General features: G+C 46.3%; 4 protein-coding genes across 4 annotated transcripts; 3 read left to right on the top strand and 1 right to left on the bottom strand.

Moving 5' to 3' along the window:
- Nucleotides 1-71: 71 nt before the first annotated feature.
- Nucleotides 72-2,561, top strand: AGABI2DRAFT_187110 (hypothetical protein; the record flags this gene model as incomplete). The annotated part of the gene is made up of 7 exons (XM_006463477.1): nt 72-111; nt 168-257; nt 317-409; nt 468-1,781; nt 1,837-2,087; nt 2,148-2,273; nt 2,331-2,561. Exons 1-7 carry the CDS (start codon nt 108-110, stop codon nt 2,559-2,561), a joined length of 2,109 nt encoding a protein of 702 aa, XP_006463540.1. The 5' UTR covers nt 72-107.
- A 238-nt stretch (nt 2,562-2,799) lies between these two features.
- AGABI2DRAFT_120352 (hypothetical protein) lies at nt 2,800-5,070 on the bottom strand (the record flags this gene model as incomplete). The annotated part of the gene is made up of 6 exons (XM_006463476.1): nt 2,800-2,834; nt 2,896-4,225; nt 4,279-4,420; nt 4,475-4,531; nt 4,583-4,945; nt 4,994-5,070. 6 exons carry the CDS (start codon nt 5,068-5,070, stop codon nt 2,800-2,802), a joined length of 2,004 nt encoding a protein of 667 aa, XP_006463539.1.
- Nucleotides 5,071-6,276: 1,206 nt separating this feature from the next.
- On the top strand, nt 6,277-9,610 carry AGABI2DRAFT_179862 (hypothetical protein; the record flags this gene model as incomplete). Its single annotated transcript, XM_006463475.1, has 11 exons — nt 6,277-6,462; nt 6,525-6,750; nt 6,950-7,066; nt 7,107-7,495; nt 7,536-7,688; nt 7,739-7,835; nt 8,046-8,263; nt 8,322-8,659; nt 8,709-8,775; nt 8,833-8,967; nt 9,040-9,610. The coding sequence occupies 11 exons, from the start codon at nt 6,277-6,279 to the stop codon at nt 9,442-9,444; spliced, it is 2,331 nt and encodes a 776-aa protein (XP_006463538.1). The 3' UTR covers nt 9,445-9,610.
- Nucleotides 9,611-10,079: 469 nt separating this feature from the next.
- AGABI2DRAFT_179861 (hypothetical protein) lies at nt 10,080-11,937 on the top strand (the record flags this gene model as incomplete). The annotated part of the gene is made up of 5 exons (XM_006463474.1): nt 10,080-10,198; nt 10,254-10,423; nt 10,487-11,366; nt 11,547-11,634; nt 11,804-11,937. Exons 1-5 carry the CDS (start codon nt 10,088-10,090, stop codon nt 11,935-11,937), a joined length of 1,383 nt encoding a protein of 460 aa, XP_006463537.1. The 5' UTR covers nt 10,080-10,087.
- Nucleotides 11,938-14,247: the final 2,310 nt, after the last annotated feature.

The following is a 14,247-nucleotide window of genomic DNA, read 5'->3' as shown; positions in this document are numbered from 1 at the left end:
CCATCATTTACATACATGTACATACACCGAATGGGCGGCTCTTTACGTTCTTATCGATTTCACCTACCGCCCAATTCACCTTAGGACTTGTGGACTCTGGAGGAGAAATGAGTATGCTCTCGTCATGGCACTCTCCTTCACTAGGCTCCTAATCAAATGCTCAATAGATTCCACGTGGATGACGGCTGGCGGGTCAAGCCGTACGTCTGATACTCCGTACTTGACAAGGGAGGGTGAATGCCCCACAAAAGAATGGGGTAGGCTATTCCGTATCAGAGTGGCCGTTACTACCACTTACTCACAACGATTTTTCGAGGTTCATCCCAACCGCTTGGTCATTTCTATAATGCCCATGACTTTATTATGAATAACCCGCAGTTTGTTGGAATCACACCAACCGGCAAGACAGGTATGACAACAGGGTCATAACTCCATGATGGGTTGCTTCATAATACCGATCTTGTCAGTGTTCGACTACTTGGAACCATATATCGTGCCAGGTGCCCTGATGGACTCGAGCGCTCGATACCCTCCTCCAAGATGTCACCCCGGAACTCGTTTGGAGATAGGACGGGAGCTGAAAGAGTGGTTAAACGGCGACAATGTTGAAGATCCTATGATGTGGCTCTTCGGTTCTGCTGGGACTGGAAAATCTGCGGTTGCGCAGACGTTCGCGGAAGACTGTACAAAGGATAAACGACATGGGGCAAGCTATTTCTTTTCCAGAACTCAGGGGCGGAATGAAACAAACCCAGTCGTCGCCACCCTTGCATATCAATTCTCTGTGAACTGCCCGAAATACAAGTCAATTCTCACCGATCGACTTGTGGATGATCCCCAGCTGTTCAAGAAGGCTCTGCCTGTACAGTTTCAGGAGGTCATTGTCAAACCATTCATGAAAATGCAGGATGGCGGCCCATTGAAACCTCTTGTGGTCGTCCTCGATGGGCTAGACGAGTGCGCGGAGGAGAGAGCTCAACGTGAGCTTGTCAGATTGATCGCTAAAGTGGTCCGAGAGTACAAGAACCTTCCCCTCGTCTGGCTGATTTGCAGTCGACCAGAGGCACACCTCAAGCACGAATTTACCCGTATCCCGCAGTGCGGCAAACAAGAATTGGCGATGGACGCGGAGACTCGAGATGATGTAGAACGATACCTACGAGACGAGCTTGCGAGAATAAAGAGGGATGATTTTGTCTTGGCTGACCTGTCGGAATGGCCGATGGAGGAAGACGTGTTAACAATCTTGCGGGCTGCTTCTAGCCTGTTTGTTTTCGCCTCCACTGTGATCAAGTATATCGACGATTCTGGAGGCGCCGATCCAACTAAAAGGCTGGAAGCATTAATATCGTTCCTCAAACGTAATAGAAAAACCATTACGACGAATCCTCTGGAGGGGCTTGACCTTCTATACCTCCAAATACTAGGTGACATCCCTGAAAACGTGTTCCCAGATACTTGGCGGATACTGGCGCACCTCATTGATGGTACAAATGCGTTGCGTGGCTCAAGTGCTCGGGTCCTGTGTAATGCCCTCCGATTTGACCAACAAACCTTCTATAATGCTCTCCGAAACATCTTCTCTGTTGTGGATGTACCCTCATCCCAAGATGTCGATCACCGTTCTCTACGTTTGTACCATGCCTCTTTCCAGGAATTTCTCACCGATCCAACTCGTTCTGGAAAATATGCTATCATTAGGGGAGAAGCTTTGACTGAGGTCGTCAAAACGTGTTTCTTCTGGCATGAGATTGACACAAAACACTTTCACACTAATGACGGTGAGCCTACTCCGATTGCTTTCTAATCAGACGTAAGTCTGATGACACAATTTAGGCTGGGACTATGGACTCAGAACCCACAACCATGCTAGTCTCCCTGGATTGAAGTGGACTTCTCCAGAGACAGTGAACACCATATCCAATAAAATTGCTGCAGACAGTAAACAGTACTTTCCGCGCGAATTAACGACATCCCCGATAACAAAAAAAAGCGAAGAATTTCTATGCCAACTCCAAACTCTTGATTTCCGATATCTTATACCCGCGTTTACAACCTTTGATTTAGCGCAGTGGATATACCAGCAGGTTTGGGGGATCAAATTATCGTTAGTTGATTATTTATTCATATCTTTGGTTACCGAATAGGAGCATGATTCTAGCAAGTTGTTGCGCACGGAACCAATCAATGATATCGACCTTAAACTGCTTGAATATATGAAACTCGTAATGAATGAAGAACGGGTCATTCCTGTTAGCTTTCCTCTTGACCGGGTAAGCAAACACGGGGCTAGATGAATATGATCTTTCTTTTTTCTGAATTAATTTTAGGTAAATATGCGGCGAAGGAAAGGCGGACATATACAATATTTTTTCTTAGGCCGAGATGAAAAATCCGTCATCATCTGGGTTATGCATTGTATAGATGCTCAATCTATCCATTCACTAAATGCTGACAAGAGACCTTCGGAGGAATGTATTTTGCAGATGAGAAAGGAGCTCGAGCAACGTGGTTGGCCGAAGTATGATATTGCTGTTGGTTCTAGTGATGAAGAGGTTTAAGGGAAGGGCGAAAAGTCTGATTTAGTTGGCCACCTTGGTATGGACAGATTTCGGACGATAAACATAGCAATTATAATTAGCAACAACCATCTGTCCCTACAATATATAATACCCGCGTCATATAAATCAGCCCCAACCACAGCTCTCGGCGAGCACGACAGATAAATAATAAATAACAAAACGACTATTCCAAAATTGTGCAGCGAGACTAACACTGTAAAAGTAAGAAAATACAGGCTTACGACCAAGGCCAATGTCGTCCACCTCCGATTCCTATTATAATCCCAATGAACTTCTCCAATGATTTCAAAAAAAAAAGCTTCATGAAACTCACCAGAACCACCGAACCCAAATCTCCCACCACTCCCACCAGAAGAGCTACCAGTTCTCACACCGTACATCGCCATAGCAATTCCCAATACCACCACCGCTCCCGCCAACATCGCCCTCTTCTCTTCCAATTTACTACGCACGGACCCGAGCTTTTTTTTAAGCTTCTTCTCCTTTTTATTCTTACGCTTATTCTCCCTCTTATCTTTCTTTTGTTGTTTCTCCTGATGTTTTTCATATTGTTTTGAAGATTTATTTAATTTCTTTCGTCTTGTGGCTCTTCCTTCCTTATCTCTTTTTTCATCTTCCTCGTTACTTTCGGTAACACTGCTCTCGTCTGAGGAGGAGTTTGAAGAATTCTCGCCATGGGGATCATAAGGGTATACAACCAGATCAGGTCTGATCACCATTATTTCCGCTTCGTCATCGCTCGGCCAATCACGGAATCGTTCAGACCATGTATAAACCGTAGATTGAGGTCCCATTATTAGTGATAATGAGAGTTGAGGATGTGTCGGTGGATAGAGTTCGTAAAGTTTATCAGCATGAGAGAGTAATGAGGTGAGTGTGAGTGAATTAGAGGGAGGCGGGGATGGAGATGTGGATGGGCGCGGGGACGGAGATGGAGACGGTAATGGAGACGGAGATGGCGGTTCCGATGGTGGTCTGGTAAAAGAAGGTGATGATGGCATTGGTGATGGAGTAGGAAGGTCACGCTGCACAGGTAAAAGTAGAGGCGAGGATGGAGGTACAAGTGAGGACGGCGATGGCGATAGATGCAATAATGCAGGTGGAGGTGAAGGAGTAGGCGAACGGGAGACGGGAAGAGAGGTTGTTATGGCATCAGGCGTAGACGGCCGCTTGTCGTACCGAGTGTGTTCCTCGACGAGCTTCACCGGTGTAGTAACGTCTTTGCTGAAAAGAGTTCCTTTATCAACTTCCACAGCGTCGGTTGCAGCTGGTTCGACAAGGGTGAAGTCAGACTCTGGAAGAGATGAGAAAGAGATTCCTTCTGACTCCATCTCCAACCTAGTATTTACAGAATCTGTTGTTGGACCTGAACCTGGACTTGGTGGGTCAGCGACGAGCGTAGTGTCCGCGTCTGACAGTAAGACGGAATTGGTAGTGCCACCATCAGCTAATGAGTGTGGAATCCCATCGTGACGGGATGAAAGGGAGTTATCGCTTGCTTCACTTTGATTTTCGGACTCGAATAACGGCGGAAGCTCGATGTCGTCCACAAGGTTTGGGAGGCTGCTTAGAAGAGAATGAATCATTCCATCTTCATTTTCTTCTTGAAGTCTGCGAACCTCCTCCCTCCTAGCAAGGATGATCTACAACACACCTGTTTTAGTAGAGACCGAGCATAGCTAGCGTGATAGCATACCGCAGTTGCCAGATATACTGCGGCGACAGGCGGCCGACATAACAGATAATCGAAAACATGTTGGATGAGGGGAAGGGAAGGCATATCATGCGAGAACAAAGTTAGGAGATTTGAAAGCGCGAAGAAGGGTAGCTGAGCAGACCTGATGTGAATGTGGTAAGGTTTAGCGATGAACTCATAGATCGGAAAAACGCACTGGTTGAGCATGGCAGACATATCAGGATCCGCTAGTTCTATTAGCTTCTTTGTAACACTGGTTCATGAGGCATCAGCATCCGTGTGGATGGTTGGAAACCACGCGCACCCAAGGAGGCCTAGGACAGGTTCTAGTCCCACACCCATCGAATCTCGTAGCCTATGCAGACTGAGATTTTCTAGACAAGAACTCTGTAGCTCTTCAGGTAGGGTCAAGAATACAACAGTGGCGATATCATGGTATCCCTGGAAATAATTTAGTTTTGGCCTTTTGCGAAAGAGAGCGACTATAAGTCGATGAAGGTCCTTTTGGAGTCGGATGCGTTGGCTGTCAGAGGTATTGTGAGGGTATAGAACAAAACTTCTAGCGGTGTCTAGCTGAATCTGAAATTCGTCACGATGTGGTTCTGGAGCAGAGGACGAAGAGGGCGCGATGCTGCTCCCTTTGGGGTCGACGTTGAGCAGCCGCGGCCTGCGTAAAGTATTAGAGAAGGATAGAGAAGGATAGATGCGCACGGACCATATATGCTGTCTGTCGTTGGCAAAGCCTCCGGGCTGTAGAGAGCGACGACGGAGGTCAGCCCAATCAATTGACATGGGTGGTGAAAGTAGAAATTATTTATTAATTTACGAGCATTATATTGGTTAAATAATAAAATATCACATTCTCCAAGCACATCTGTAAGTGACTGTAACAAGGCTTCCGGCTGATTTTTGCGATTTTGAGAGACTTCAGATTGTATTTTATGACCGATCTTGCCTGGGCATGCAGTACAAGTAACATACCAAAGCTGTTTGATCCGTTCAATTAGATCGCTTGTCGAGTTACATCACAGCATTCTTCAACCAGTTATTCAAAAACTTGTGCTGAGCCCCTTCCACCTCGGAGAGGTTTTTCATCCCAGTATCTTCTCCGTGGATGTCCCTCCTCGACAACACTCCATTCACATCCAGGAGCGATTGTCAGGTATCCTATCCGAGGTGGAAAGATGAAGAAATTGGGAATGACCTGGTATGACGGATACCGATATGACTGGCTCAGACAGGGGGCAGATCTCGATCCCGACGCATCAATGTCGGCAGAGCCTTGATGAGATCACTCATCTCAAATAGGCAATCCCGCACCACGATCAACAGTCATACGATCATCCATATGCTAGGAGGTTTGTGTGCGAAGGCGATAAACAACATTTCTCGTACTATATATCGTTGCTATGTGTAACTATTCCCTGGTAATTCAAGTGGTGCACTTGGAACGAAAGACACCATCCTCATGTCTACCCTCTCAATATCTTAAAGGGGGGACGTGGTTGTGGACAATCCCTGATAATCCCCATCTTCTTACCGCAGAAAGTACAATCGTTCTGCGTGACAACCAGATTGATCAAAGTCTCTAGGGGAAGACATTTTCCTGTGGATCAGCTGAAAAGGAGTCAAATGTCGGAGATTGCGATGAAATATTATCAGTTTCCGATACATGATCCGGTAGTCGAATTCCCACCTTGTTTCTGTTATGCCGCAGGAGTCTTCGTCAATTGTGCCGCCGGTAATTACGATGGTAACCCTGCAGCACAGGCCGGAGGCTGTCTCGACTGAATTCCCTGTGCTATTTCCAGAACACATATATTAGCCGCCCATTGAGCACACAGTACGCCCCATCTGCCCTTGAGAGTCAAGGGTTAATCGATTACTCACCTTCGCGCTGGGTAAGTATAACACAGAGTTTATATACACGTCTTGCATCAGTTGTTTATTTGAATACATATTATATTATGTAAATAATTGATCTCTTTTCACCACCACATGCATGCGTTTCCGCGGTCATCCCTGCTCGTCCTCCAGAACAATGCTGTCTCTGCGCTCATCCCCACTTCCCTCATCGACGAGGTAGACGTCCTCCTCGACAGCAACCACATCAATGATGCCGCGCTCCTCGTCGACCAGCGCCGACGACAACTCGAAAGCAATTTAACCGTGGACCCGGATGAGGTATGCGCGTTATGTGCATCCGCAGTCGGCTATATATAATATATAATGTTTCTGGCTTGTAGGCGGAGGAACTCGAATATGTCTACCAGACCATTGGCTTCAAGTGTTTCTCCCAGACCCTCTTTGAAGATGCGGGCAGGAACTTATTTAACGGCGCTCTAGACCCTCGCATACTCATCAGCTATTACCCGGATTTATATGGCTCCCTGTTCTCGTCTACTGGCCAGATAGATGTTTACTCTGGTGTCGCCGAACGTATGCCTTCCGATAAAAATGTAGACGAGTTAAGTAAGTGCCCCTTCCTTGACACGTCCCCATCCCCACTCCCACCCTATATTTCTCCAACGTTCCCTCCGGCCTCGCGACAAATCAACACTCATCGACTTTATTCTTTTTTACCGCATAATTTGTTCCACACAATCTGGAACTGACAGTCGCAATGAACCTAGTCAGGAACTACTCTCCGCACTTGGAACCCGATATACAGGATGCGCCAGCAGCTGTAGAACTCAGACAAGTATTAGGAAATGCTGCGAGAGATATGCTGTTGGTGTTCTTGGAGAAATCGAGGAGGCGCGCGAGAGTGGAAAGGAGGAAAGAAGACGTGAGGAGTGATGTTGTTCGTGTAAGCATCTTCCTTTCAGTATTTACTTCTCGAAGACGTCCTGATCGTGTCATCAAGGTTGTAGATACCGTTTTGGCAAAACTTTATGCTCTTCACGACAGGATCCAAGAGCTCCGAGCGCTTCTGACCGACTCAAACGACGTTGTCTTATCGGAAATCGAGCCTTCTTTGCGAAAGCTCGGATTTTTTTCCCTGTTAGCCGACCTATACCAGAAACAAGGGCAAGAAGACAAACTGCTCGACCTATATTCCGCGTGCGCCGAAGGCGCATACTCAAACACTGACATCGAAGACCCACTACAAAATATTGTAACCCTTTTAGAGTCGAAAAAGGACAAAGACCGCAAACAACAAGTCAAATGGGGCCTTTGGATACTCCAAAGAGGTGATTTAGAACATGGAATGAAGGTGTGTAGTTCCTTGGTACTTTGGAATACAATCTGAAAAGATGCAGCTTCTTATTCCACCAGATACGCCCAAACGACGAGAGAGAGATCGTGATAGGGAAGATGATCTTTCATTACTCGAGCAGATTACTAGTGCGAACCAGGCCGCTGGTAAGCGCTTCCTTGAGTATCTTGTCGTGACAAAGCGAAGCACGGTATGTCTTCATGATATTTCCCTTGGAATTAAACTCAAATACACATATAGTCTTCAGAACTGCATACACGATTAGCACTCTCATGCGTTGATGAGCTTCTACAATGTCTTGAGGATGAAACAACGTTGAAACTCTGGCGTGCCAAAGGTACGTATGAAAAGTTATGTCCGCTCATCGATTTCTCAAAATAGGGCATAGCCTCGTCATACGCTTCACCTCGACCACCTTCATCTCCTCTCTTATCTTCACCCAGCCAATCTCAACCTCAATCTCAGCCGCCCTCTTTTCATCTACAACAACTCCCATCTCCCCCTCTCCTCGCCCGCCACCAAACATCTCAACCACAACCTTTCCTAGCATATTTTGCTTCAACAACGCCAAACTCGCCATCCAAACGTACACGGCTAAAAACTATAATGATGCTTTCTGGAAGCGGGTTGTATGATGCGAATGTTGTCAAAGACCGAATACGCTCTGCGCGTGAGCGTGATTTGGTTGAAAATTATGAGAGTGGGAAAGGCAAGGGGAAGACGATTGATGTTTTGGCACTTGAATCTGCTATTTTGGACGGGAAGGTACCTTTTTTCCTGAAGACTCAATGTCAATGGTTTTTATCTGACACTTTCTTTCTAGCTAGGGCATCATGCATTGGCGTTATCAACACTGGTTCACGACCTCAGAGATTCAGTATCTGCAGAAACATACTGTACACTCGGTGGTGAAGTCGTGCCGGCAAAACTTGCTTTAGCTACTGCTGAAAGCACAGCTCCATCAGCATCATCATCGGTAGAGTTGGCATTGAAAGAATGGTATCTGGGGTTGTTTGAACCACTTCAAGTTCCGAAATCTAAACGTGGTGGTGTTGGTGCGATGGGTGGAATGGAATCTGCTATGGTTAGGCAGAGAAGTGTGAAAGATGAGGTGAAGACGGCTTTGTTGACTGATTTGATAGGTGTTTATTCGCGTGATGGGTACGTTCTTTTGCGCTTTATGCCCTATTTCTTCTAACAGTTATGATAGAGCGCTTGGTGTGGAACGTACAAAGCGATTATTGGATTCTCAGGGTGTTAATCTAGATGTCGTCGACGTGAGTTTTCTCTTTTCATCCCAACCTAACAGGTCTGATATATATATGCGCGTGTAGATCGTGACGTTAGTACCAGATGACTGGCCCCTCTCGTCACTCAACACATTCCTCGCAAGACATTTCCGAAGAACGTTACACAAAATGCATGAGAATACAATCCAAAAAAACTTGAGCGCCGGACAAAATTTGGCTGTACGTCCTTAATCTCTCTATAATAAACAACCCGTTTACTGACAGATATCCTTCTTTTATTTCTTTTGACAGGTTCGAGAACGTTCATATCCAATATTACGAGATGCCGGATATCTCATTGAAGAACCTGATTCTGAAGATGAGTTGGGTGGAGTGGTGGATGAGAAAGCGGCGTATGTGCAAGTTGAGGAAGTGGTGGAGAAAATGATCAATCGGGATGATGTTGTTAATGAGAAAACACCGTCTCCGGATTATCAACCTCAGCGGCATGTGTTACAGGAACAACAGAGTGCGGAGGAAGTGGAGGAATCTGTGGGTGCGGTGCATAGTGATAGTCGCGATGAGGCGCCAGGGCAAGGACGGGTGGAGGAGAGGAGTATGTTGGGGTTGATTTTGGATGAGGGCGTGAGTGGGGAGAGGGATGGAGATAGCGTGGAAACTGGAGACGAAGAAGAGGAAGGGAGGAGTATCCGATAGTTGAGAGAGTTGAAGATGGTCGAGGGTTGGAGTAATGGCTGAATGCTACGATGTCAGATGTTCTTCCATGTACTCATCTTGACAATCTTTCAGTTCAGGTTAACTTACCTTTATTGTATTTTAACGGATCATATTCTTCTCGTACACGCACTATTTCAATGCTATTCTTATTTTTGAGAAGCGATGAATAGGAATAATCGCCGCCAACATTGCTTCGTCAATTAAAAGGTATGTCAGATTCAACTGAACTTCTAGCCAAGGCCCGCACCGGCGATTTGGGAGTCAAGATTTGAACCTGAGGCTATGCATTGTGACGATCTTAGCACGTGTTGGTGACACAGCGCGGAGTCCGGACCAACAGGGACCAACAGGTCCAAGTTACCATCACCACGGGTCCTTCGTCAATCTCTTCATTTATGAAAATAACAGGCTCGGGAAAGTTTCATTATCAAGATTTCTGCCCATCGATATTGCGACTGGAGTGTTATATCTAGCAAGGCTACAGCCATAATCGGGTTCGACAGGATTATGACGTGATAGCAAAGATGGACGAAGTGTATTTTTGTTTCGACACCCCGGTATAAAAGAGGTTATAGAACCGATCTACTCTTTCCTCACGACCCTCTCTTTTCAAACCTCAACGATGCCCGCAGTCAAGACAGAAGAACGGGACACCCATGTCTCCACCGCTGACTATACTCGCAGCGGCCATACCCAGCAACGACAGCATGTTCCTCAATATCAGAGGCCTACGGTATGCTGCTATTCCTCATTTGTGAAAATATCGTTATGAATACGCCTCACAACAGGTACCCACTGATCCTGTTCTGGCTATTGCACAAGCGTCGCACGAGGCACTTCTCGCTTCCGGGAACGTAGTATACAAAGCTGCGTTTCAAGAAATTAACGATCTACGTGCGGCGATTACAAAGTGGCAGTTACAAAACGTGGATTTGTCCATACAACACGAAGCAGCTAGGTAAACCTCCGAGTTTGCTCGTATCATCGATCTATTGTGAATTAACCCTTGTCCGGCCTAAAGAGACGCATATATGCGTCTCCATGGTCAAATGAAGGCACATGTCTGTAACTACTCGAGCAACCATCCGCTTCTGTCATCGTCGGGACCAGCGCAAAATCCGAATGCGCCTCGAAGCACGGCACCGCATAACCCTGCTTTCTACCACATTATTCGAGCTCCTCTCCCGTCTCTTCCATCGCAGGTCTCTGTATCATCCCAGGGTTCTCCGGGTCCCGTCAGACCCCCTCTGGTTCCTGTATCGTCCAATGCTTCTGTCTCTCAGGTCTCGCTTTCGTCTCAAGCCTCTCCACTGGTGCATGCTTCCGCTTCTTCCAGTCTTTCCCGAGTCTCTGCCGTATCGTCTCAGAATTCTGTGCCGCCTCATCTTTCACAGCCTTCACAAGTCTCTATCTCTACCCACCTTCAAGTTTCCGGAAATCCACCAGTTCCCCCGCTGGTCCCTGTAATACCTGTAGATGCCACAAGCCCACGAAGTGATGATCGTCTTCCTACTGATAAACTAGGAAAATCCTCTACCATCAACGAATGTGGTCCAACTATCGTATCTACCGCGGAACTTCATCCCACCAAAGAGTTATTCTGGTACAGGTCCGACTGGGTTCGCAAGGGGCGTCCTACCAACGCGTTCCTCACGGATGAAAACGGCAATCCCCTCGGGTATATGATTAAGGACATTCGTGCAGCCGCACGGATGATTTGGACTAACATGACCGAACGGCCTGGAAGTGACATCGCTCCAAGCTTCAAAAGAAACAGGGGCTCCTTTCAACTCGAGTTCATAGCGAGGATCGAAGAGATGCATCCATGTTTGAAATTGTGTCACGATCATTGGAAGGCGTGGCAGATTGCGAGTTCAAGCTACAACTATTGGTATAAGCAGGTCTGCAAAGGGGACATGAAGCGCTTTTGACGGTATCACTTTGTGGCATAGAAACTGTAATTGTAGTTCAATCCAACTCGTCTGAAGGTTTCAAGAAGGCTGTATCATTGCTGTGGTATGATAACCTTGCTCAAGCGGCCCAATTGCTGGGATGGACCGGAATCGCAATGACGTTCTTAGTATGGTCAAGAAATATATCGTACAGAGATTGCTCCAGATATATCCCAAGTCGTAGAACGTGGCATTTCAATGCATATCACTAGCACTGGTGTGCTAGTGTATCAGATAGATTGAATGCATCAGTAATTATCGACCTTCCCCTCGATGTGTATCCCCGGACCCTATTCCGCGAAACAAAGTAGTCAATGTCCTCCTCACACAATAATCTCGGGTGCGAGGATTAGGTATGCTAAATATCTTATACATGGTTCATGCAGCTCTTATCATTGGTTATGGATGGGTTCTAGGCGACAATCATGGGAACGAGTTCATTGGTAACATCGTGCATGGACACATCTTGGAGGTGGTAGATATCGCTGGGTCTGAGGGTTCGCAGTCACCAGAGTTGTAGTCATGCTGTAGTTAGCCATTGAAAGGTAGCGGGCCGTGTCGCTCGTTGGCCTTACGATACTTTACACAAGATCTCGAACTTCCAGGATGAAAGAAATCGGATCACGTGTTGAGTTTTTACTATCTTCTTCAGTTCTTAACCTCTCGTCTTCTTCCTGCCACTTTTGCAGAGGGTTTCATTTCAGGAATGAGGTGCCTTGTAGCTGGCGATATCTGAAAGGATAAATGTCCCGTTTAGACTCACCATCAATCTCCACCCGCTCCTGAATGCAACGAACTTAAAGGTTCGAGCTGTTAGCTCATGTTTTGCGGGTAGGAGACGATGGATTTATGTCAAAAATCAGTGAGGACACAGAAATTATTTGCTTTCAGACTCGAGCGTGCCTTATGTTGAGCTCTTCAGTCCGACTCCTTCAGGTGCTTATTTTGATCCTGTATCTGTAAGTCCTAAGTTATGATGTCACCAAATTGGTTATTGCTGCATCCTGATAGGCTGCCTTGATAAAGTTCATGATTTGATCGCAAAGTTCCTGGCTTGCTGTCGCCGAATGCGAATGATTGTGAACGTAAGTGTATCAAGAAAATGAGCAAGCGACACCAGCTCGAGATCTTTGCGACGGGTCCAGAGTTCCATGTTATCCTGGGCTCCCGCACCGTGTTGATATTTCCCCCACGTAGCGGCAACAGCAAGATATGTAGCCAGTTGCAAAAGAAGCCAGGGTCGAGAGTCGGAAGAGAGTTAGCCCACCAGGATCAACTCCGATCATCATTTCGCCTGTCACATCACCCTTGACAATCACAAAGCCCTCCAATTGAAAGACGTTTCTTCTCGAACAAAAGCTCATATCGATGTAGAAAGGAGTTAGTTCGGTTGGTAACATGCGGCTCTAACTGTCGGCAACGTCTTCACATGAGTTTGGACTCGACTCATATTCCAGAATCATGATGATATAAGTGTAGAATGCTGCTCTCGTTCCTCACCCATTGTAATTTTCGCATGTGAAATAGTCTTTCATACGATATTATCACCTTTCCCTTTCTACTCTACCGCTACTATCGGTGTTCCACTCCACCCCCACACCGACATTTATCTAATTTTGTATATCACTCGTCAAGATTCTGGAGCTTCTGCAAATTACTTCGGCAAGTGCTGTCAAACTGGTTTACAGCCCATCGTGTCAGCTTCCACATAAATACACAATGCGAATACATTCGCCGAAACTTCAAAAATATCTTTCCGGTGAATTCTAAGTGCATGTACCGTACATTGTGTATAGAGTAGAGTGCATGAGTAATTGTGACTGAGATTTGGCAAGGAATCGGGTGCATTGGAGTAGTACGCGATAATAGCATTCTCAGGCTTGCTCATATTGCCTCAATTGTAGAATGAGCACATCGGGCTACGAACGAGGATTCTGCATGGCGGTCGCGCCTGTGTACTAGTAAGGACACGAGGCAGGCTTGCCTCATGTTCTAATTTCCGACTTGAGCTTCAGAAGCCACATCAAGGGCACTAACGAACCGAGCTCTGAGGATGCCAGATTAGGAGATCCGAGGTTGTATGATAAATATCGGATTTCCGGGAAATTAGATATAGGAAATTTTCCTAGGGATGTTGCGTAAGCTGTGCCGATTTAGGAAATTTTCCTGGCACTAGTGGCCGCTTTAGGAAATTCTTGCATTCTAGGAATGACAGCCAGAATGTTGACTAGCGTAAGTCTTGCCGAGGCTCTCGCGTCATTAATTGAATCGAATTCAGGATTTGTCACCTTATTTGGAAACACCGCGACCCTGGAACAAACTCTAGTGCTCCACTGTGAGGGGAAAAGCATATCACTAGAAGGCCTAGGGAAATATTCCAAACCATTGCTTGGGTCTACCTGAATGATTTGTGCATGCTATGTAAGGTGGAAAGTTATACCACCCGTAAGTCAGCGGAGCGGTGCTTACGGTAATAAGATATCGCTTAAACTCTTGAGTGTTTATAAATAGCACTTAACATCTTTTTATCCTTATCAGGTTTCCCAATGCTTCTGACAGGCTGTGGCAGTTCCAGTTCGCAACCAAGCCAAGTTAATGGGACTGACATATCCCTAACACGACCAAACCCTTCGCGCGCTTCTTCCAATGATATTAAACACGAGCCCCCGCTTTCTGGCAAACTACATTCCTTACCACCATCTTGGTGTCTATTTCACCCGCTGTAAGCTACAATCTTGTCTTCTCGACGTTCTCGTCGTTGAAACAGAACTTACCGCTGCGCATAGCCTGAGCACAATCTCTCTTCAAGTGCTCAAATACGAGTCTAAAC

This window comes from Agaricus bisporus (assembly GCF_000300575.1).
Source record: "Agaricus bisporus var. bisporus H97 unplaced genomic scaffold AGABI2scaffold_8, whole genome shotgun sequence".
Lineage (NCBI taxonomy): Eukaryota > Fungi > Basidiomycota > Agaricomycetes > Agaricales > Agaricaceae > Agaricus > Agaricus bisporus.
The sequence above is the reverse complement of the archived record's forward strand: the minus strand, read 5'-3'. Positions and strand labels throughout refer to the sequence as shown.